The sequence below is a fragment of the Chaetodon auriga genome, chromosome 11 (genome assembly GCF_051107435.1).
Source record: "Chaetodon auriga isolate fChaAug3 chromosome 11, fChaAug3.hap1, whole genome shotgun sequence".
NCBI lineage: Eukaryota > Metazoa > Chordata > Actinopteri > Chaetodontiformes > Chaetodontidae > Chaetodon > Chaetodon auriga.
The window spans coordinates 11407951-11432732 of NC_135084.1; the positions used below are offsets into that span (position 1 = coordinate 11407951).

A 24782-nucleotide genomic window follows, 5' to 3' on the forward strand; every position below is an offset into this window, starting at 1 on the left:
CTTTATAAAGTATGATTGGAGCAAAATACATATTTAATTAATCATAGACATTGAATGAAAAATAAACGTATGAGACATTTTCAGCTCAACATTCCTACTGTGCTTCTTGCTGTGAGCATTCTCTGTGTCCTCTCCTTTATATCAATCTGAAACTCTTTTGACGTCTCAACAGTGTATAAATTAGTTAAAATTTCGTGCATCTGAAACGATAATCCAGCATATGATTAATTCATCATAATAACAACAGGAGGCATTTTTCTGCCTGCAAAATGAATGTCTTTCAATTTACTAACAATACTTTTGTACTGAAGACAGAGCTTTTACTTGGATTATTTTTGGTTACTTTTGCTACATGATTTGAACACTTCTTCAATCACTAATTTCAGAGAACATTCTTTTTAAATGTGTCCGTGGGTCCGTGTTAAAACTTTTTTTCAGCTGGTACACGCAGCAGTGTACCCTTGTTTCTGCATCTGAGCCCAGTTTGCAGTGAGTAGAGTGTCCTCAATGCGCATGGCACGTGGTAACACGGTTGGACTCAAGTGGAAATGTAAACCTTCTCTTATCTGAGGACGCACGGGGATACTGCTTTTCCTCAGATAACCAAACAACCCACACGTTTGGTATTATCTGCTGTCCGTCAGTGGTGAGTACTGTGGTCTCCGGTTTATAGCGAGGAGTGATCTCACCATATGCACTGATTGGATGCGCTGTGCCACTATAACGTCCTCGTGAACGCTGCAGCTCCACGCTTGTCCACACCAAGCACGCCTGAGGATAGATGACTTTATTTGGGAACGCGAGCGGGGGTTTTCCTGCGACACACAGATCTGTAACTTGCAGAATTTCGAGCGTCAGCGTGGAAACATTTTGGTGCAGCGGACCCAGAGGATACTACTACCACTGCTTGCATTCTCACAAAGAAGCGTTCGGCGCGTCCGGTTGGATTTAAGCTGCAGTCCACTTCACACCAACTGCACTGCCACAACTGTGAGAGAAAATGTATCTGTCATGAGACTGTGCGCCTGCAGCTTTTCTCATGAACTCCTCCGTCGATCTGCAGACTTACATCCACAAGTGGAGCGTTTTTCTGCATCTCAGCTCCAGATAATATCACTTCACAACTACCATGGGACAACGTGGCGGGTTAACTAGAAGAAATGTTGCCCACAGAAGTGCAGTGAGAGCTCAGGACAGTGACTTCCAGAGGACACCTGCAGACGAGTGAATGCCGTCTCCGATGTGGAGCTTGTCGCTGTCCGACGCGCGAGTGGTGCTGAAATTTGGATGATGCCTGACCAGCGACTGCAAGGCTGCCGCTCCCTGCACCTCAACGAGGACAACGGCCGCTTCGTGCTGCTCGCCGTCCTCATCATACTGTACCTGCTGTGCGGCGCTGCGGTCTTCTCGGCCATAGAGAGGCCCTCGGAGCTGCGGGCACACGGCCGCTGGAACGGGACGCTCCTCAACTTCAGTGAGACCTTCAACATCAGCCTGCAGGACCTCAACTCCTTCCTGCGGGAGTACGAGGCTGCCATCGCCGCCGGGATCCGGGCTGATGCCCTGAGGCCACGATGGGATTTTACAGGGGCTTTTTATTTTGTTGGAACTGTGGTGTCGACTATAGGTGGGTGATGTATGCAGCATTCATTGATTTCCCTGACCTTTGCGTACAAACATTTGGTTGCAGGCATGCTGTCCTATTTGTTGAAAAACATATATTATTCCAAGAAAACCAAAGATAGCCAGGCACATTAAGCCTCATAAATAGAAAATAGCCCCCAAAGAATATATATTAATCAGCTTTTAAGTAGGTGTGGGGCCTATTTGGAACCGCGTGCCCTCAAATAAGTTGGAGAATGGTCAATATTCATGTGGGTTCTGTTTGTTAAATAATCATAACATCACTGACAGTCTGGATGTCAAAAGGACTGGAGCTGCCATCCCAGTAGGCTGCTTTCTTTCCACTGGCTTACATACAGAATAACAGATTAACATTTTTGTTTTTTCCAGTCATGTGTTACATTTTGGCTGTGAGGGACTTTGGCAATGGGGGCGACATCTGACTCGCCTGCCAGGAATGGCACACTCATCCCTGGCTATAGGACAGCACCCATGGGTGCTGTTTTTCTTTTTTTTTTTTTCTTTTTTTTTTGCCACATTTCCATTCAAACCAACAGGAATGTCAATGAGAAGCCCCGTCTGCTCCCCCTCATTTTAACATTTACTTGTGCGATAGGTCAGAAAAGAGCAAGTGTCCCTCGCAGGGCACCCTGAGGGCCAGTGGTGTGGTGCACTGCATGGCTGATGGCTAACTAACACCCCTCTGCCCCTCCCTCGCTGGCAGCCAGAGAGGAGCCACAGCACACAGCGAGTGAGTGAGTGAGAATGGGTGAATGTACAAATGAACACACTCCAGGTAATCATTTGAGCTGACAGCAGCTGTCTATCTCTGACCTTGCCCTCAAGACACAAAACATATACACTGTGATAGCCCCTGCACCTCCCATTAATTGGAAACTGTGGCAAGGGGGGTGATAAGGGAAACTAATGGCTGCGTAAGGGTACACGGGGAAAATGGAAACACACGAGCAGGGAACCTGTCAGGGCTTTACTTACTGTAGACCTGTCATGAGAGCTTTACTGGCTCCTCCACCTTTTGCTCTCAGATACACAAATGCAGAGCTCTCGGGGAGCCCGTGCACTCAGCTCACCCAGTCGCAGGAAGGGGAACCACAGCAGCTGTGTTTGTGTACACGTCTGTGCCAGGTTGAAATCCTTTGTGCTCCAGTTGTCATGCAGCAGTGCAGTCTTCCCCCGACAAGCAGATCATATAAACTGACTCAGCTGCTTGGGGGAAAACAAGGGGGAAGAGGGTGATGTCTGACAACAGTATTTGTCTTTTTCTTATGCTCGTATGGATTTCTGTTTTGATTTCCATCTCGCTTTGATCTCTCCTCCAGCCCCCACCCCTACGGCGTGCGCTCTACTTTTCCTGCATGCCTGGGAGCCGGTGATATAAAAGGGATTTGGGGGCCTCCCCACACAACTCTTTATCAGACTGGCATCCCTCTGCGCTCTCTAGACACTCCTCCCAAGCACTTCCAGCCTCTGCCTATGCTGTGGCAGAGGCTTCAAATCAACAGTGACACTTTGTTCCCCTTGATGTGCCTCCATGATATCACTTTGAAGAATGAAAGTGGAGCCGTGGCCACTCGAGGCACTTGTTTACCCAGGCTTTTGGGCAGATTCACCGGTCATTAGTACTGCATCTAGTGTGTTGTTTCCCAATTTGAAGAAGTACTGCAAGAAACACAGTATTGTCCAAACAAATGCAACAAAATCAGCTCTTTGACATTTCTCTCCAATTTTTTTTTATATCTTAACCACTTTTTTTTTTTTTGGATAAAAACAACGTCATCACAGGAGCTACTCTGTCGCCTTAGAAGATGACATGGAAAGCTCACTCTTGACCTTGAACATGGTAGTGGACAAAAGCGCACTCGCCACTCTCTTCTGGAGTTTGCAGTTGTGACACATGATCTTTCTTTGCAGTAGCCAGGTTGTCATGGAAATATCTCAGCTGGCAGCAAACTAAGATCAAGGTCAAGGATGAGCTTTCAGTCTTAACTTTTTAGTCATGCTGTGGCTCTAGGGTGCGTCAATCTGTCGGGTGTCCACTCCGTCGGTCCGTCACTTTGATCCAGTCTAAAATATCTCAACAGCTACTGGATATGTTGCCACAACATTTAGCATGGTGTCCAGAGGATGAATCCGACTGACTTAAGTAGGATTTTCACCCGATGTGGTCAAAGTTTTCCAGTGAAATATTTTAAAATCTAATAAATGGATTATCATAAAAATAATGGCACCAGAGTTGGACTCCTTAAACTTCGGTGATCATTGCATCACCAGCAGGTGACCAACACTTTGGTTTAAGACCAATTACCTACAAAACTGACATTCTCATCGGCCTCAGTTGCACTTTGTGTTTAGTGCTAATTAGCCAATGCTAGCAAGCTAACATGCTAGTGACTAAGGTGAAGGTATTGCCTGTTAACCACATGGATGGATAAGGAGAACTGGATATGGTTCCACTTCTCAGCCTTGTTGCCAAATTGTCTCAGGGGCCACTTGTAGTATGACAACAACAAAAGACAGTTATGCACATGTCTGTACAGTCAGCTGCACAACATAGAAGCAAAACCGAAAGCTCAAAAACCTTTTTAGCTTTTGCGTTTGGTGAGCAATTTTCATACTAGTGAGTGGCTGCCATCTCTGACTCCGGTGTGTAGTTCCTATAATACATCCATGGTTAAACATCAACATGTTAGCGTTGTCTTTGTGAGCGTGTCAGCTTGATGACATTAGCATCTAGTTCACAGCACCGCTGTGTCTAAGTACAGTCTCACTGGGCTGCTAGCATGGCTGTGGACTCTCTGTCTTGTTTTTCATTTGTCTCGTCTTGTTGAAGTGTTGGATGCAAGAGTTTGTTTTTGTCAGCACCCAGCTCGTGGTTGTGTTGCCCTGTCCTACATTTTCAGACTGAGCTTTACTGTTTGCGTGCTCATTAAAGAGGGCACAAGAGTCTGCTCGGTAAACAGAATTTCTATTAATACAAAAGCTATTTATAACCACGAAGGCTGATTGATAGCTGACGATTGCCAATTAGGACAGCTCTCTGAAGCCATTTGGGGGCCGGAAGGTCTCGTTGTAAGTTGCTGTAATGACATTTTGGAGAAATGCTTTGTCAGTTTTGAAGAGATCCAAGGGGGAACACTTGTTTGAGAATCAAGAGCACTTAGTGATGGCTGTTTGATCTGAGACTTTTAACTTGTTGAGATTGAGTGGGAAAAGTCAGTTAGAGCAGCCAGTGGTTGGGCAGCTTTCCTTATAACATCCAGCTGCAGGTTTGGATTGTGTTCTGGGCGATTTATTTCTGGGATGGACTCTGTCCTGCCTCTTCTTGCCCCTGGCAGCCACTGCTGCTTCTTGTTCCATCACACTCACATCCACCCACTCAGAGAAGTCACAAAGGCAGACACAGCAAATAGGACAGTTTAACCAACAGCACAAAACAAACTCTCATGCAGTTTGTCCTTTAAATGAGGCCCAATTTAACCTCCATGCAGTCCACAACTTGCAAAATAAGGAGAAATGTCAGAGGCAGGCAGATTTAAAAGAAGATGACATCCTGCTAAACCCTGGCTATGCAGAACTGTGCTGCAGCATGATGACAAGGCGCTCTTCCCTCAGGATACACTGAGACAGGCATCATCACTCTTCCTAAACCATTGATTCCATGTTGAAATTTGATATTTTAATCAAAGAGGCCTCATTAGGTTAGTAGCCGTAACATATACTGTAATGTAAAATTATGTTGGCACGATAAGAGGGCGTTCAAAGCAACTTCATGGTATGTTCTAGGTGCAGCTTGTAGTGTTGCAGCTGCAGATTGCATTGGAAATGACCCACAGACTTTAGCTTAAAGCTGCACTCTCAGTATTTCTATATTAGCATCAGATGAAATGATTATTTGTTATGTGAAAGGAGTCGCCCCTCAACTCCACATTACATTACTATGCTAGCACTGTAGCCTCTTTCAGCACATTGTTTTGGTTTACCAGCCGCCACTTTCACCACCACCACTCTCACTGATGTTTACTGACACAGCAGGGAGGTCCCTTAGGAGAGGTGGAGACCAAAACAAAACCAAAAGGAGAGTGAACATATGGCTTAAATTTGACAGGTCATCCGAAAACACAATTCTGAATAAATGCTTACGTTCCTCTGTGTCTGCTGGGTTTGTAAATCATGAACAGTTGACTAACACTTAAGCAATATCAACTTTATACAGTGATATTATATAGCCGCTCACTGACCATAAGTTGCTTCATTTGGTCAAATGCATTGATGCACAGCTTATTCCGCCGTAAACAAGTGGCCAATAAAATCAATGAATCCCGCTTTGACTAACTGATGCATTATGCCCAGGTATGCCCATTAACATCAACATTATAAACATTACAGTAGAGCATTTGCTGCATGGCTGTATGTGCAGGAGTTGTTGGGTTCACCTTCTGTAAGTGGAATAGATAAATGTCCAGTCAAATCTATATCAAATGGACTCAGCTTACAGAAGTGAGTCTGTCAAACTGTACCTCTACATTTGACGGACTCATAGCATCTGAGGTAGCGCTTTTGAGTTTGAAATATAGTGTCTTATAACACTATAGGTCCTCTGTTGGGGCAGTCAGTGAACGTTTTGCTGTTAAAGCCAAGACGCAGTGCCAAAAACCACAATTCTTCCAATTTTACAGAATTTCTGCAGCTGTGTCTGGGATATCAAGCGTCTGTGCAAAATTTCATTTCATTTTATAGCTCCCACACCAAGCAAATCAGTGTTACCGCACAGTAAGTGAAGATGTGTCATCATGCCAAATTTAGTGAAAGTCTACACCATGTAGTGTCTGAGGAATCACTAGATGTTCAGCGGAGAAATGATAATGTTGTTCAACTCAAGAAAACTACAAGCTTGTTATGTCATGATCACAAAGAAATATTTAGGAAAAGCCACATCCTCTACTGCATTGTGTGCTCGACAGTTAAATAAAATAAGGCCTCACGGTTTAATGGTATCTTCCTTGTCTTCTTGTACCAATTTAAAAAGCGCTGATTTGGCAGCGGAGTCTCACTGAGGCACACTTGTGAGGTCTGCGTGACTATTACACGCCTGTCTGACCAGGGCCCATGTATCTGGACTGAAACCACAAACCAAATTTGTTCTCTGTACTGCACTGTGTAATTCTCGTGTCTCTGAGGTTACAAGCCGGCGTCACCTCAGACTGGCAGAGCGCGCGTTTGGCATTTAAGCAGTTTGAAATGTCACATGATAGACAGCGTGGATTCCTGAAGGCAGGCTGTGTTTTTGCTTTGATGTCGTGTTCTTATTTAGATTAACCGCTCTGTGCTGCCTCGCTGGGACAAAACCATCTGTGTTGTTGTTACTGTTGGGGTATGTTATAAATTTGCTTTCAGGAGGTGGGTGGGAAAGGTTTGCAATCTGTGAAAGCAGATTCAGTGGTGCACGGCAATGTTTCAGACGTGTTGTTGCCTTCTGTCTCTCACTTCTGCACTGTTGCGAGACCATCGCAGGCAGGGCTGACTCCTGTCTAACATCTCAACTGTAACAACTTTACTCCTCTGTTCATAACCACAGCAGCGCACTCATTTATTTGTCTTCATTCATTCAGTCATTTTGAGCTCTTGAACACTTTATACAGTGCGTTTCTGTGGGGCACCGTTGCAGTTGTGTTACGAAATAGAGTCTGCTCGTATCGCACAAGCAGCACATTACATAATGAGATGGAGATCACACTTTGAAGCTGGTCAGCGTGACTCTCTATTCTTTACCTTGTCTCTGCTGCCGTCTTTTTTTCCCCTCTCTTCTCTTTAGATCTCCTGGACCGCTCTGTGAAATCACAGACTCAGAGGAAATGTCACTGTTAAAAATGGAAAACAGAGGGCCTTCAGTCACATGAAAGGCACCGGGGGTCTCTTTAGATTGTGCGCTGTCCAGACGCTCAGCACAAACATTGTCCCTGGTGAGGAGGTGCAGCCATATTGCTGTATAGAAGGTTCATAAGACTGTGGCTAAATTAATCCAGTGGCTGTGTTTAATGCTGCACAAATCAATATTTTTATATTAAACCTGCATTGAGAGTATTTACACAAACACTGTCAACATGCTTATAACACCGTAGCCTCTCACCATACTCCACTGGTTATTGTAACCCACTTCATTGGAGTCACTCTTCTGCTCTGGCAAAACAGTCATTGCTGGCTGATTTAAAGCACTTCACTACCAGTGTGTCAGCACGGGAATGTCACCACAGACACCAGGCTCAAAAGCTCCAGTGTACTGTGAAATACTGTGGTGATAGGCTTGATCAGCACTGTGTGAACTCGCGAGGCCTTCAATGTAGCGGATGTTCGTTTATATGGAAGTCCCACACTCCGGCTCTGACACAGGGAAAAACGCTGTGTGTAATGTGAAAGGAGTCACTCGTCTCTGAGCTCATTGTTTAGGTTCATGGCCCACAACTCAAGTATCTTATTACACTTGTCTCTCACAGCTCTTACCAACCCTGTCTCTGCCTGCAGCAGGCAAGTCTTTTCATGGAAATCTATCCAATAGTGACCACCAAAAATCAAACAGTTCATGATATGATGCTGACAAAATGGACACAAACTGGTACATGGATGGATAATTCATCAATTTGAAAACAAATAAAGGGCAAAAAATCCTATAGTAATATGCTTACTTTTAGACTGACAATCACTCAACTCAGCAGTTGTGTGTTTTAAAAGTCAACGAAAAAAAAACTGTATTTTCCAGATAACACCACAGTTGCTTGACAAAAACATATTATCCCCTCCGATTCCTGACCCTTTCCAAGTTCCTCGTCCTTACTCAGTGCTTCCTGGTGTGGAGTAGAAATGTCTCTGTTTTTTTGTGTGTGTGCAGGGCAAAACCTGCTGAGAAGCACGGGCTTCCATAAATCTTCATCTCAGTTAACTGCTGCTGTGCAGGATGGCTGTACACACCTCTGCGCTCTCTCACAGTGGGTCATAAATCCACCCTGACTCGCTACGACGTGTGCTCGCCCATGTACAGTAACTCACAGACTCAGATCTTCATGGCCAAGTAATACCAAGATCATTTTAGAGGACACAGCAGATTTGCTGAGCCTCCGCCTCCTCAAACTGATTAGCATTTCACTGATTCTGCTCTTTGAACCTGCAAGGCAAAGAGAGGATAAACTCTGTGTGCTCTTTGCACTCTGCAGTCCTCTGACCTGCTTCCACGCAGTGCTAATCTCGACAGCCATTTTAGATTTCATTATGGTGTTAATATTTTGATCATCAGTTTCTCTGACAGTCCAATTTGCACTGGTGCTGATGTCAATGCTGACTAGCTGCTACATGAGCTTAAACTTTACCATAAGCAGAAAAGTCCCTCTCTTGAAACTTCTGGGTGGTTTCCAACCTTCGAAGCAGCAAAATCACACGCTTGCAGAGGCAAAGTGTTGCCATGTCGCAGAAAGCCTGCAAAGCAATTCCACTCTTGCACCAGCTGAACATTAAAATGCATCTTTGGGTCATGTATATAAATAGTTATCGGTGTTAATAAGCTAACAGCAAGTTGTTGAACAGCTTGATTTGGCAGCCGTCCATTTGTGAAGGGGCTGAGCAGAGAGAGAGGAGGACATGCTGCACTATTGTGTCTTGCAACGGCCTAAACACAAACAACGTGCTGACCTTGCATTTGTAAGATAGTAGTAGCATATTAAATTTCAGAACTGAGATTAATCCTCTCCTGATCCTCCACATTCCTTCGAGCCTTGGTCAAAACTTTTAAACAGTGCAAACACAATTACACTGACACACACGAGAGACTTTGCAGAGTGGAGGCACACACGACTTTTGAGCATAACCTTGAATCTGTAAGATGGTTGGTCATTATTAAATTACAAGATGAACGAACTGACAGAGCACTATGTCATCCCCGGAGCTTCACATCATGGGCTGCATGCTAGTGGGAGTCATGGCCAGTGCATATTACACATCTGCATTCAAGACAAATGACAAAACACAAGAGCTTGTTGAAAATTGGAAAGCAGATGCAGCACTGGCAGCTCACGTTGAAGCTTCCACATAATAATCTATTTTGATCAGAGCAACCAAAGCAGAACAATGTGCATATTTCAGTAAAAACCACGTGAGCTTCTTAGTGAACCCACACTGGCCTGACTGGAGCTTAATGGTTTTGCTCCAAGACACCACTTAGTTAATGGTTGTACTTTTTTTTTAACCAGCCAGCACAAGAATTTAAGTAGTTCAGGTAGCACACCTGCTTCTCTTCCAGTCATAATTTTCATTTCATAATGAAAGAACTATTCAAAACACCAGGAACACACGTAGCTGAATGTGCTGAATGGATATGTTTTGCCAGCACTCACAAATTTCTCAGCTGCCTCCAGGCTGGCAGCCTCTGGCACAGTCAGACAGTCTCATACTCATAGTGGGCACATGCAGTTAATGGGAAGTAAAACATCATTTAATTGTGAGCAACAGAGCACTGCCTCTTCATTTCTCTGAGGCGGCGTGATTCATGTATGATCCGAGATCATTATTGCAGCTGTCAGTAACTTAGCGGTCCCTGACAGGAATCAGGTTTTTGCACAGCCTTAAATTTCAGGGACTTGTGCTTTCAGATCATCATTAATGAAGAACCATTAAATCGAATGTCTACTGAACCTGAAGCATTTATTTCCTGCTGGCATCTAATTTGACTGTTTTCATGTAGCGCTTAAAAATCTGAAGCCACTATGAAAGACACTGTATGAGCACTCTGTGTTATCTATTATGCTGAACATAGAGGCTTATCGCACTGATCTGAGGGTAATAGTGTTTCAAAAGCTCCACCTGGACAGGTGTGTTTACTTTGGGGAATAATACAAGAGGGTTTTATGTAGCTAAGCTTTTATTCAAATGTTGACTGTGCATACAGTGTAAGATAATAGGACACACAAGGACACAGCCTTTAGATCATTCAGGGAGACACTATGCATCTGATAACAGAATGGCTCCTCGGTGTCATGAAAGGACAAAATCTGCATCACTGTTCGTAGATGAAGCCACATGAATCTTTGATTTTTCTTATTCAAGCCCTGACTTCCTAATCTATAACACTGCATAGCAGAGGAAGTCCATGCATGTTGGAGCCTTTTCATTCATTTTAAAGTTTGGCAGAGATGAAAAGCAGATGTTGGTGCAGATCCAAAGACAATGCAGCATGTTTTTTTTGACGATAAATCAATACAGACAGCGGCAGAGTCATAAATCCTCCTGGCTCTCTTTGCCAGTGAATTAACTACTGAGGTACAATTCGAAACACCGGACTCAGTTCCATTACACAGGAGCCAAATGAACCACAAAATCAGAAAGGGGAGGTGTGTTAGCATGCATTTTATTGAACAGGTTGGTGTTGCTCTATATATGTCACCTTGCTGTTTCAAACAAAGTGCACACGTCTGAACGGGTCCTCTTGTAATTTACATCTGTATCCACCTGCTTTAATTATGATCACCTCAGTCCATTATTAATTATTGTGCAGCCATGTGTAGCACCTGACACTCATTATCAATGCTTTGACATGCAGAACAGATAGCAGTAATATATCACCTGTATTGTGTGTGGGTGAGCTGAGTGTGAAATTCAATACCACATATTTTTTGCTTCAGGGCCTCATAGAAATATTGCTGCACGTGAAGCCTCTGAGTGGCTTGTTAATATTACTATAGCCTGTGTTTAATTTGTGCATGCAGTGCACAGGTGCAACAATATGGCTGCATTTCAAACTAAATTTGTCATGTACTGTACGTGACCTATCATCTGATTTTTTGTAAAGCTGGCAGCAACGTGTGAATGTTCCTATTATTATCCAGTCTGCCAGTAATCCTGGCAGCTCCTCAGCAGATGGTGGGGTGATGATGTCTCAGGTTTGGCCATGTTGCTGCTTCCTCAGCCCTCTGTCCTCTCTGCAGACCCCTGCCACGCCACCCCATGACTAATTATTTCCCGTTCGTCACAGAAACCCAGTCATCAGAGGGACGTGGCGTTTTCTGCTGCCGTCCCTATCAGGCCAATTTGAGAGTATTCCCTTTAGTGGGGCACAGTTGGTTTGACTGGGGGCTTGTTTTTAGACTCTTTAATTGGGGACATTGGGAGGCAATAGGAGGCAGAGATTTGATTTTTGGTTTGCAAAGCAGTCACATAATGAATCCTAGGCTCCATTTTCAGGCCCTCTAGGAGATGTGTGGGGGGATTTTGTCCTTGATGACACACACTGACCTTCAGATTCAATACGTGTCAGAGAGACAAGGTACATCACATGTCCTTCATTCAAACGCAGACAGGACTGTGAGTGCTTTTAGTTACCCTTTATTCTCGTGTGGGTTTCCATTAGGAGCTTTGGCCCGCTTGAAGCGGTTCTATCATGTATCTTTCCTGTATTGTATACTCTTTTAGCTGTTGTCAGTCAGTTCTGACTGGCCTTATATTCCCTCAATTATCAGCTGAACTCACTCACACTAAAAGCCGGTTGGCTTTGGGTAATTTGGCCTTGTGAGGCTATTTTCCAGTAAGATGAATCAATACACCTTTTTTAGGATACTTCGTTTTCGTAAAAGGTGTCAATTGGACCAAATATGTCACAAGCTTCAAGGTGACGTCTTTGAAAACTACACTGACTGTAGCACTCTCTAACTCTAGTTCCTTTTAGAAATGATGTGTGTAAACTGCCATTTTAAAGTTTAAGTTGGGTGATACTCTGTATTCTTCTCAGTGTCAGCATCTCAACAAGATGATTTTATTGCCTGTGTGGTCAAAACCTTACAGAACTTATTCCTCTGTGCTATAGAGCTCCATTTGTTTTCCAAGAACACACTGACGAGCTACACTGCTGTGTCTTGTTGTTTTGTCTGTTTCATTAAGAGTTTATTTTGAATTAATCACACATACACTAAGTTGCTTATATACATCTAAGTCCAAAATTCACTCTCTTTTTCTTTAGCTCTGTTTTTGGTCTCCACCTCCTCCTGAGGATAATTTCTTTAGCTGCTAAATGTTCCATTACGGTCAGCGGCAAGTTGCAAACTCTGTCTGCCATTTGGTGTATTGTGATCAAAAATGATGCATGAGGAGGTGAGAATGAAGCAAAACAGTGAAAGTTGCAGCCAAAAAACCCAAAACAATGCTAAAACACAGCTGAGAGGAATTGCAGAATTGGGTGATAGTTCTCTGGATTTATTTTCCATTAACCGTATTCATTTGATCCATTAATTTGTCTGAAAATGTTGATTATAGCGCTTTTGAAGATATGAAGAAGTCTTCAGTAAGAACTTGTGGGTTTGGGGCTGACTATCACAAACAGGACAGGAGAGCTGGAAAGTACCGAGAAACTGACTTTTTTTTTTTGGTATTTTTATGGGTTTTGTTGACAATAACAAACACAGAGAATATTGACAGCCTGAGTAACAGTTTCCACTTGGCTTAGAATCCGTCACCATAACTCTGATCATGTGTTTACATGCTTATTGAGAAATAGTTTCAATACACATACTGTTATACAGTAGAACAGCACAATTAAGCATTTTTTCACTGGGGGAAATTTCGCTCAGCTGAGGAGAATTTGAACAGAACTTTACAGATTTAATGGCTGCTGTTAGCTCGTTTGTGCTTCAGGCTCTTCAGATAATGAAATACCTGTTGAGTGTTGGAGGGTTATACAGTCCTTCTTACTCAGAGCGGTTTGCCGGTGTAAAATTTGATGATTGATTACTGCTAAGAGGCAAGTGGTCTCCTAAGTGTAGCGAATTAAAAGCACAACACTCATGAAGTCCATCAATACTTCTATTAGCAGCCCTCTCAGTAATTTGTGCTATTTGTTTAGATGCTGACTTTACAACACAAGTTAATGAGCCATTGTGATTTGTCATCAGATAATAATGAGAGCTGCTCCGTCTAAATCTTGTCATCTCTGATTGCTGCTGAGCAAATGTGATTTAAAGTTGATGAATGCTGACCTAAACACTGAAACCACTACAATCCAGTAACAATGTTTTTTTTTTTATCTCCCCCCCTTGATTTCATTTCCCCCCAGTCTGATAACCATCAGAGCATCTTCTTCTTCATCTCTTCAAACTGTCAAATAATAATTAATGGGTAATAATGGCACCATTTCCATCACGTTCCTTCTGGTTGAATCTCTAGTGTGTAATTATGTGTGCAAGCATCATAGGCCATTGGAGCATAATATCATTTTCTGTGTTGAGTTCAGCATACTTTATTTAATGTTAATGAATAAAAATTCTCCCAGGGCTCTGATTTAATTGGATTAGCACACATATGATTCCCCGCCTTATCAAGTTCTGCTGAATGAAATGACTCATCTTGGCTGGGACGGCGTGGAGCGATTAGTGTGTTCGCCAGGGTCAGCAGCAGGATCTTAGGTCAGGACGTGTGACTCCAGTCGTCACAATTAAGAGTTTTTCGGTCTAAATGACAAAGTCTCTGTGAGTAAAGTCACCCAGCATCTTTGTTTCAGCTTGCCTGTCCTTTGGTTTCTATTATTGTTCTGTGTTCCCTAATGCATCTTGACACGGTAGTCTGGAGTAATGGCTCTGAAATGCTACACTGAATCGATGCCTGGTGCCTTTTCCTCTCTTAGGTAATTTACTTGGTAATGAGAGACGGTGCAGAAGACTGTCTCTGCTCCTACTGAGAAGATGTAATCTGTTTTCCCTATTATTCAGTTGCGTTAAAAAGACTTGGGATGCTAATTAATTAACTATGAAACACTGAAATAGGATTCCACTGAAGGGCTTAATTTGGGTAATCACTGCCCCTCACCTTCCTGTCACCCAACAGTGCTTCGCTGTCTGTTACTGAACTTTGTCGCTATCTTTGTCAGATAATTCAGTGTCTGGTTTGATGTATAAAGTCTACCTGTGCGTGCGCAAGGCCATGGGGTGTGCATACATGTGTGGTCATGCTTGGGTTATATTCCCTCTTGTCTCTATAAAACAATCTGTATCAATCAGTGTTGATCTAAATGACCTGGCATGTCAACAGCAACCCCACAGGAGAGTGCTTTTCAGTGCCAGAGATAAGGTCAAAAAAGCCATTTTGGGTATCATAAAGTAAGTATTGTCTAGATATTGATGTCATTTATTACCTGACAAGGATGGTTATAGATGGGTTAGAGGAAAAAGGGGGAAAAGCGCTGCCCTAATGCTGCGAGAAGACTGAAATGGAGGACGGCCATGATGGAAAAATCAATTAACCTTGGCCTGGAAGTGAACTGGTTGATCTTTCAGCACGATTTTATTTGTTGACAAATATACCATCTGCCGTCCTGTGGATAAGGGACATGACATTGTGTGTGTGATTGTGTGTTAAAGTGTGTCCACATGTGGGTGTTCTCACTGGCCTTGGGAGAGGCGTATGAGTACTCATATGTTTGCATACTATTAACCATAAAACGTACACATGGAAGAGCAGACAACGTGCAGAAAAATCAAACAATAATAAAGAGACGTTCAGGCGTAACAGGCTTCCGTGAAGCCTCCACAACACACACGGCACAGTGTTTTCTACTAATTAGATGTTTTAGAATGTGACTAATTGATGTTTTGTACTGATAAAATCTAATTATGCTATAAACCAGAATGGGTGCCTACAGGGAGAAGTCTGAAGGTACAACAAATAACAATCATGTTACACAAAATTCAGCTTATTTTTTCTGACTTACTTCTTAGGATGGCTGTCGTGATAATAATGGTCTGTTGCTGGTCCAGACTGAAATATCTCAGCAACTATTGGATATATTGCTGTGAAATGTTGTGCAGACATTAATGGTCCCCAGAAGTAGAATCCAGCTGACTTTTCCTCCAGTGTCACCATGAGGTTTATATTTGTGGCGTCTCAACAAGAATTGGATGCATTGCTGTGATTTTTAGTACAGACATCCATGTCCCCCTCAGGAGGAATAAAACAAGTCCACTTTTCATCCAGGGCCATCATCAGGTCAAATTAAAATGGGTTCATTACTTGTTTATGACCAAACACATGGAAAACTAATGACATTCTAGTTAACCTCAGCTGTGCTGTGTGTTTAGTGCTAATCAACAAATATTAGCATGCAAACATGATAAACTGTGATGGTGAATGTGGCAAACATTACACCTGCTACATCACAAGGTTATAAGGGTTTTGACTTTTGGATTTATATTTAGTTTAGTCTTAGATTTTAGAGTGCTTTTGCTTGATTTATTTTAGTTTCAGATTTGCTTTTTTATGTTTAGTTTTAGGTAGCTGTATTTTCTTTTGGCATGTAACTACTTATAACTAAATGCTTCTAATTCCAATATTTGTAGATACGTTCTTTGTACATGTAGCATGAAGGGGCTGCTTTGTATTGCAAAATGACAATAACTTAACCTTGATACCTTATATTACTAAAAACATTAACTCAAATGAATTTACATTGATTTTTATTTGATTTTAATTACTTTTGTAAACAGGCAAAATCCTTTCATTTTAGTTTAAGTTTTTCTTAAAGGTTATGTTTATTTAGTTTACGTTTATGAGAATTTTTCCACTGCTTATTTGCCTTTAGTTCCAGGTTTATGTTTTGAAGATAACCCTGCGACATCAGCATGTGTGCAGTGTCATTGTGAAGGTTTCAGAGTCTGAGCACTGTTTCTCAGAGCCACTCGCAGGGCTGAAGAATCATTTCACCTATTCAAGCATCTAAAAATCTTTTCTTTCCCTCTGCTATAGATTATCCACATTCATTCCCTTTGCCTCAAATATTGAGCTGAATGATCTTTTCTTAATCGTTTTTACACCTCCTCTCTAATGAAAGTGGCCGGCGGCCTTCTTGCAGTGGCAAAATATCATTTATAAAGTGATTGTGACCTTATAGAGAAAACAATACTGTACCCAAATACCAAAACACTCATCAGCTAATGTTAACATCAGAGCGGCAAAGTCAGAGCTGCACCTGTGACACTCCTCGAGTCTGAGAAGTGCTCCTTGAACATCCAGCTGAATCCATAAACATCCTCCCCTCTCCTCCCCTCGCCTCTCCTCTCCTCTCCTCTCCTCTCCTCTCCTCTCCTCTCCTCTCCTCTTATAACCTCTTCCTCAGCTTGAACACTCACTCTAATTGACTACGAAATCAGAAGATAGCAGGAAGCCAAACCACACAGCCAAGAGAAAAAAATATTCAGAAGGCTTACCTAAGCTTATTCCTGGCATCCTCCTCCCCTCAGTATAACTGCTATGTCCTTGTTTTTTCAGTCACACCAACAGCAGTAAACAGTATAGTAAATAGTGTACTTAATATAAACACAGCCTGTATTTATAGTATCAAGTGGCAGTATCAATGCAAAATGCAGTAAAAATATACAAATAAACTGTAATATTATCCTATGTACTTTACATGATAACATTGGACACATTCAAATCTATGCATTCAGTAAAAGATGGCTAACTATTACTTATTATGGTTTACAGCTAAAAGATATAATGCCGCTTCCACATTAGTGGCATTTGCCCCATTTACATCCTCTTTGTCCATTTCTGTGATTTTATGTACACTCGTCTTCCAGGGAAAGCTTACAGTGTCTTATCAACCCAAATTATCATCTGTGCACTGTGCTCCACTCAGTCATTCATGTCACTTTTCATTAAAGGCACAAGTGTTTGGAAATATGATTTAAGCCTCATTTAAAAACCTCATCTAGGTTTTGGTTTGCATTCACGGGTCGTTTCCCTCATGTCTAGTCATATTTCTTGTGGTGAAGCTGAAGACATCTTGTGGGTGAAATTCTGTTTTTGGCCTCTGTCACGGAGACTAACTGCCTGACATCTCTCTTCTGTTTGTGCAGGTTTTGGGATGACAACACCTGTGACAGTTGCAGGCAAGGTGTTCTTGATCTTTTATGGGCTTCTGGGCTGTGCTGCCACCATCCTCTTCTTTAACCTCTTCCTGGAGCGCATCATCACGCTGCTGGCTGTGGTGATGAAGGCTGTGAGGGAACGGCGAATTAGGAACAGTGGTCTGCTCCCGCCAGGCATCCGCCATGACTTCTCAGCCTACTCCCTCCCAGGCTGGAAGCCCTCCGTGTACCATGTGATGCTGATCCTTGGCCTGTCAGCCATCACTATCTCCTGCTGTGCATCAGCCATGTACACCCCTGTGGAGGGTTGGGGATACTTAGACTCTCTCTACTTCTGCTTTGTCACCTTCAGCACCATCGGCTTTGGGGACTTTGTCAGCAGCCAGGACGCGGCTTACGAATACCAAAGCCTTTACAGGGTGGCCAACTTCCTCTTCATGCTAACGGGTGTGTGCTGCATCTACTCGCTCTTCAATGTCATCTCTATTGTCATCAAGCAGGTGCTGAACTGGATGCTGGAGAAAATGAGCTGCTTGTTTTGCCAGCGCTGCAATAAAGCCAGCGCCCTCCTGGGCAGACGCAATGCCATCCGTCCGGGCACTAAGGGTCGCCAGAGTCGCTTTGTCCAGCCACCTGACTCAGATGGACCTTGCGATAGTGACACTGAGGGACGCCGACTATCAGGGGAGATGATCTCTATGAAAGACTTGGCAGCCTCCAACAAGGTGTCGCTGGCCATCATGCAGAAGCAGCTGTCCGAGTCGGCCAATGGATATCCCAGAACAGTCTGCGGCAGCTCACGCCATAATGGTTTCTCTGGCGGGGTTGGTGCCCTTGGTATCATGAACAACAGGCTGGCAGAGACGAGTAACTCCAGGTAGACACAGTGAGACAGGACAACAAGCATTAGAGCTCTTTATTCTCATACTGTGTAAGAAACTCTGAGGTTGATCGCCATAGAAAAAAATACAAGGCGTTTGAAACGGATTACCAATGTAACTTGTTATGCATGATACATATGATTTTTTATTTTTTTGGGACGCTTTTGGTTGGAATTGCAAGCCTGTGGTGACAATACAGGTAATGATGGTGATGGTTTTAGTGATGTTTTGATGAAGATGGCATGAAGAGAGAACAAAAACGCATAAGTTGACCCGGAAGCGTGGGGAGCACCGATCACCCATTTCATTAACCTCAAACTCAACCCCAGAACAAATCACTGAAAGTCTCTTAAATATCAGTGTTAGTCTATAGAGGAATGAGCCAGCTATACACGCTCAATATATTAGACTTATACGACTGAAATGTCGTGCTGTAAAGGAGCCAAGGGAAGCATACAGTGTATTGCCTGGGGCCCAGTTTATTTGAATGTACATACTGAATGCTGATATAAACAAGACAAGTGTAATCACTGAAAGATATAGCACATACTGATCTATGCATTATACTTCTCATGCATTCTTTGCACCATTTCTAGACCTTCCATTGATTGCGCAAACCCCATTTTCTTTCTTGACGCGGGTCAAGTTTTACCCTCAGGTGACAGATTTCATTTCTGAGGGTGAGTGCGGGAAGTAGCGTTAGCTAAGCATGGCTGTGATGTAGCTGATCTCGGCTATAGCAAGGGGCGTTTTTGCAGAGCGCCACACTAACGGGCTACAAAGAGTAAAATTTTCCATTGCTCAAGATGGAGAAAAGTGCAGCGCTGAAGAATGAAAATCATTTCTCTTGAGAGAGGAACTGGCCTTCTTATCAGCTCAGAAAATGCTTCGGCGGCCAAAGACTGACTCGAAGGGTAAAAGAAGGCACCATCCAACTCCCCTCTTTTTCAAGCTTCCAGCTGTCAGCAAGGAAAACAAATGATAAAGGCTTTCCTTGTATTAATTACTCTTTTAATGCAGAATGTAGACTTGTGTATTTGTGAAACAAAATAAATGAGAAGTAGGTTTATGTTAGTTGGAAGTGACATATAAGGGAATGGAAGGAGGTAGAGAAGCAACAACATATGGATGTTTTTTAATCCCATAGGCACATTGTATTAGTTGAGGCAGATTGCAAGTAGCCGGGTCAATCTCAGATGCTGGAGTGGAAAATAAAACCCTAAAGGATTCTCTCACTTGCACTGATTTATTTTTTTTCCATTTTCATCGAGGGAGACTCCTTTACAGATACAAGATCCTCTCTGTAAAACAAAGCATGATCCAAAAGCCCGCAGAGGTTGATTTTCCTCTTGATTTCAGTGTAAATGTGTAGGCAAGGTTTAATGGATGGAGGGTGTCAGCAGAGGATACGGTGCTACCCTGTCAGGCTGCACAATCGATGCCCTCAATGCCGACAACTATCTCTTCCAAGGCATCTGTGATTTAAAACCGTGTGATGGTGTTTGATGTTTTCGCAAACAGACAAGGCAGAGGAGGAGACGTTGTTAGGTAAACTGTCCAGGAGACAGTGATGAAGGCAGAGGACTAGACAGAGGGGCTGTTAACAGCAGTAGAGGTTGGGGAAGTGGTGTTAATTGACTCCCTTCATATTCAAAATCATGCCCAATCCAAATCAATGGCCTCTTTCAGCCAAGGGCTCAACCTTTCCTGGCATCTATCTTCAACATCTAATATCCTTCCAGGTCGCTCACTTTTTTTTCCCTGTCATCTCTGCATTCACTTCACACACACTGCACCAAAACCCCCCGCTTCCTTTTTCTTGCAGATCTCGACTCTGTCCTCACGCTCATCACCTTTACACTGTGCATATGATTAGACATGCCATAAATGTGTGTGTGTGTGTGTGTGTGTGTGTGTGTGTGTGTGTGTGTGTGTATATACATATATAAATGTGTGTGTATGTATGTATGTATGTATGTATATACATATACATATACACACACACACACACACACACACACACACACATATATATATATATATATTACAATAAGGTGTGAATTGGGTCTTGATCTGTCTGTTGATTTTCATCCTGTTTGTGCATAGATCTGAAAAATTTCCTTTTCCACCCAGTCTCACGAAGAGGAATAGAGAAAATGACTCAGGTAGTTAAATCTTCAGGCTCGTCTTAGTTTTTCCTGCATGCCATTATGGTAAAGCCATACAAGATAGCTGTATATACAACACATATGAAACAGAGGACTCTTTCAAGTCTATTTTTCTACATATTGCTTTCAAATATCTACATGTGAGTGATTGAAGAAGTCTCACTGTCACATGTCTCTCACATAGTCAGTCAGCGGATTTACGAGATGCAGCGTTCAGAACTTAACTACCCTCCAGACACGTGGATATTAGGTTTCCAAAATGGACACGTTTTACAGATGTTAAAGAGCAATTTGGCATTTTTTGAAATGCGCATATTGCTTACAAGTGTTTGATAAGAAGACTGATACTGGAGACTGGTCATAAAACCACAACTAGTAATTTCTACTCTTTGACGCTTGTACAGATTTAACAAACAAGACATAACATTAATTGCTGAACTTAAGAGATGCTAGCAGTTTTCTTACATTTGGACAGAGTCATGACTGTTTACAGTATTAATGCAAGGCAAAATTGACTGGGCCCAGGAACATTAAGTTCCAGGAGTCTCTGCTGCTTACCTCGCATCTGGTGTGAGCCAAGAAATAGTCGGGCACATAATCAGCAGTCAAGCAGTGAAATGTCAACGAGAGAGCTTCAGGGTCAGGCTAGATGTTTATCTATCTCTCTTTTTACAGTCTTTATTCTATGCTAAGCTAACAGCTGCTGGTTCTAGTTTCCTGCTTCTGTCTCCAAGTAATAAAATCTTCCCAACTAGCTAAAGTTGAAGCTCATTAATTAACGCGTTATTTCTCATTTGTTAAATTTGGACAAGCCGGAGAGGGAAAGCAACTACTTTTGTGGCCAGCTAACAAAACCAGCTATTGACTGTAGCTTCATATTTACCATACAAAGACTGGGATCAATCTTCTTGTCTAACTCTCTGCAAGAAAGTGCATGTGTATGTGCAAAAATGTCAATTTTTTCCTTTAACAACATCCAACAGAGTGGCTCATGAGCATCGGCGCGATTTATGTTATTGCTCATGGCTGCTCAGATTGTGAATACCACCAACGTGATGATTGTCACAGTATCACTTTTATTGTGCTCACTTTAATAATTACGGTGATGTTGGTTACTGTCTGTTGGACTCAGATTCAAACTGCTCCGCCACAAGTTATAACAGGCTACACCACACAAGCACACAGTCTTGAGAGGGCAGCATTTACATAAGCTTACACACTGGGCACAACATAGCACTGCTCGCATGTAGGTTTGCCTGCTGGTTGTAGTAGAGTCTACAACCAACAGGCAAACCTAAGCAAAAAATGCCTACACAAATGAATGGCATAATTTGGTATCCATCACGCAGTATTTCAATACATACACACACATAAAGATGTAGTTTTATGTATTTATTTATTCATTAGTTTTTGATCAGCCTTCCCTGTGGGAGCTCGAGCACTGGAGCACCTGCATGATCAGCATGCATGCTTATGAGCTGACTGTATGTTGGTGATGTGAAGCTTGCAGTATCGGTGGGGGTTCATGTGCTGCCGCGCTGTTATCAGTGACACTGCAAACATAGGAAAATGTCAAACCCTGAGACATTTGAGCGGGAGTATGGGCATGCTGTAGCAAATGACATATTGTACTTTGAATTCAATGCTGTTCAATGCTGTATGTGAACCTTCATTTCCCCTGAGACTTAAGGTTACAAAGGGAAGGGTTTCAGGATTGTTTACTGATTTTTTTTAAAAGCCCCAGCTGTTGAGGTCAAGCTAGCTGAATTGCATTCTTAACCTTACTTTTGACAAGCAGCATGTGTGTATGTATGCGTTTGAGTCTCTGAACCAGTGTGTAAAGGACTGAGAATTAAAGGACTGTTTTATCTTAAATGCTTCCCTAAACATAAATCCCCCAGAAGGTATTCGACTTAATATAATATCCATTAAAATGTATTTTCCTTAAGCCTGAAACACATCAAGCTTTTAAGACACTTAATATAGTATTTACGGTAATGTTTGCTCACCTAAAATGCATGCGTGGCTTGAAATCAATTGCCTTACTTTAGTCCTGGCATATTACAAAAATGTTCTTTATCGAAAAGATTATAGTGTGTAGAACTTGTGTGTTGTACAATACAATCCTTTTGCATTTTGCAAAATTGATCTCCATTGATTGCAATGGTTTTAACTCCCCCGCTGTCCTCTGTATCTTCTGTAAGAGGAAACAGGTGGTCTTAGGATCTACTGTATGTTTGTACTTGTTATCAGCAGAAATGACTCTTAAATGTGATAATACTTTTGTTTTCAGTGTAATCAATTCCTCTCATGTTCTCATCAAACACACAAATTAGACTGAAACGATGCAAACGTTTCAAGCCCACACTATTAGTGCATAATATGGGTGAACATAGCAGACTTGGATCACAGCCCTGCATGATTCGCAGTAAAGTCGTCAGTGCTAATTGAATCTTAAATTGTTCAACACTGTCAGTGTTTATTCCAGTCAGCACATATTGTACTGAATTCACGCTGGAAAATCTACTCTGTAGTCAACAGTACTTTGATTGTAAAATAGTGCCATTACAATGTCATGCCCCATTGCTATTACAAGCCCCATAATAAAACAATTTGTCTGAAATAAGCAGAGGCTGGATATGTTGTTAGTGTTAATCTTGAAAGCTGTTGATGGTGCTAATGGCATTATCATTTATTCAGCAGAACTATTATTTCTTTATGATCACACCGTGACACATAACACTGTAATCTCTCCAATTTCCTCTGAGGAAGAGTGCGTGAACTGTATTTTCAGACTGTTAAAGCTGCTTGTTTCAGGAACAAAATGTATTTACATTCATTTGGCTGGAGCGCAGTGGAAGTGGCTGGTACCAGCAGGCAGGTGAACAGCTGAGTGGCTCGCTAACAGAATGATGTATTACCGCTCTGCTCTGCTGCTTCTGATCTTTAACAAGAGTCGCATTGTTGGCCCTGATCTGGAGCTTGATTTCTAAATCCACCCAACATGTGTGCCTGTTGTTTCCTCCGTATGGTAACGGATGATATGGAGCCCCAAACCACATTCAGATCTCTAATTTCAAAAACTACTTGAGGTGTCTGTGATCCACAGTTCCTGTATGTTGACCTTTGGCTCTTTCGACATCAACCTAACTCTGCACCTTGGTGTGTGTCTCATGTTGTTTGCATCGTGGTGTAACATCCAGTTAATGTATGCAAATTCATTCTGTTTGCAAGTTGCACATTTATACCAATGATTGTACTTTTATATTTATGTAATTAAAAGTAAAACCTATATGAAACAACAAAGGGTTCCATTAAACACTGATATTTACTGACATTCCTTTTATGTTGTTAATCATTATTCTCATCTAATGGCTCAATTGCTGATATGGAAAATATAACCCTATTTATTATATTTAGAGTTAATTACATGTTACACAATTACTGCATATAGATCAGTAATGACTGGTAAACTTTTGGAGGTTCATGGATATGGTTAAAGAATAGTCTGGTACAAAACCCCCATAAAAAAACAAGATGTCATTTTTACACTTGTGTATTGTGTTAGAGAGCTTTAGAGGTGCTGGTAGGTTGATTTTGTCCTGTTTGGGCAGAGCCTGGTTAGCTGTTTCCACCTCTTTCCAGTCTTTATGCTAAGCTAAGCTAATGGGCTGCTGGCTGTAGTTTCATATTGACCGTAAGGCCATGAGTGGTATCCATCTTCTCATCTAATGTTTGGAAAAAAAAAAAAACAAAAACAAAAACAAAAACCCTCAAGTAGGTGTATTTACCAAAATGTTAAACTATTACCTTTTTTCACAGCCTGGCAACCCAGCGTTAGTGAATTACTTATTAACCAATCATAAATTAATTACTAACAATTTAAACGGCCTTCATAAAAAGACAAACAGAATAAAAATGGGAACAAATTTGGTATGAAAAAAAAGTGAATAGCTTCAATCAATGTTAAGGTTCACAGTTTACCCTCTAGCGAGGCTGAATAACTGCATCAAGGCCGCGGAGCTGTAAAACTGTCGTTTCAGTACCTTCCCAGTCTCAAAACTCACTCATTTATATCAAAAGCAAACTCCATCTTGGATTCTTTTTTCAGCCTGGCGTGTCTGAACATCATATTTCTGAAGGAAAAGAGACAAAAGAGGAGATTTATTTCCCCTTTCTTTAAAAGCTCTGTTCTTTATTCT

The 24782-nt window shown here is 42.1% G+C and overlaps 1 protein-coding gene across 1 annotated transcript; it reads left to right on the forward strand.

Moving 5' to 3' along the window:
* Nucleotides 1-746: 746 nt before the first annotated feature.
* Nucleotides 747-23911, forward strand: kcnk12 (potassium channel, subfamily K, member 12). Its single transcript, XM_076743917.1, has 2 exons — nt 747-1627; nt 17520-23911. The coding sequence occupies exons 1-2, from the start codon at nt 1288-1290 to the stop codon at nt 18410-18412; spliced, it is 1233 nt and encodes a 410-aa protein (XP_076600032.1). The 5' UTR covers nt 747-1287; the 3' UTR covers nt 18413-23911.
* Nucleotides 23912-24782: the final 871 nt, after the last annotated feature.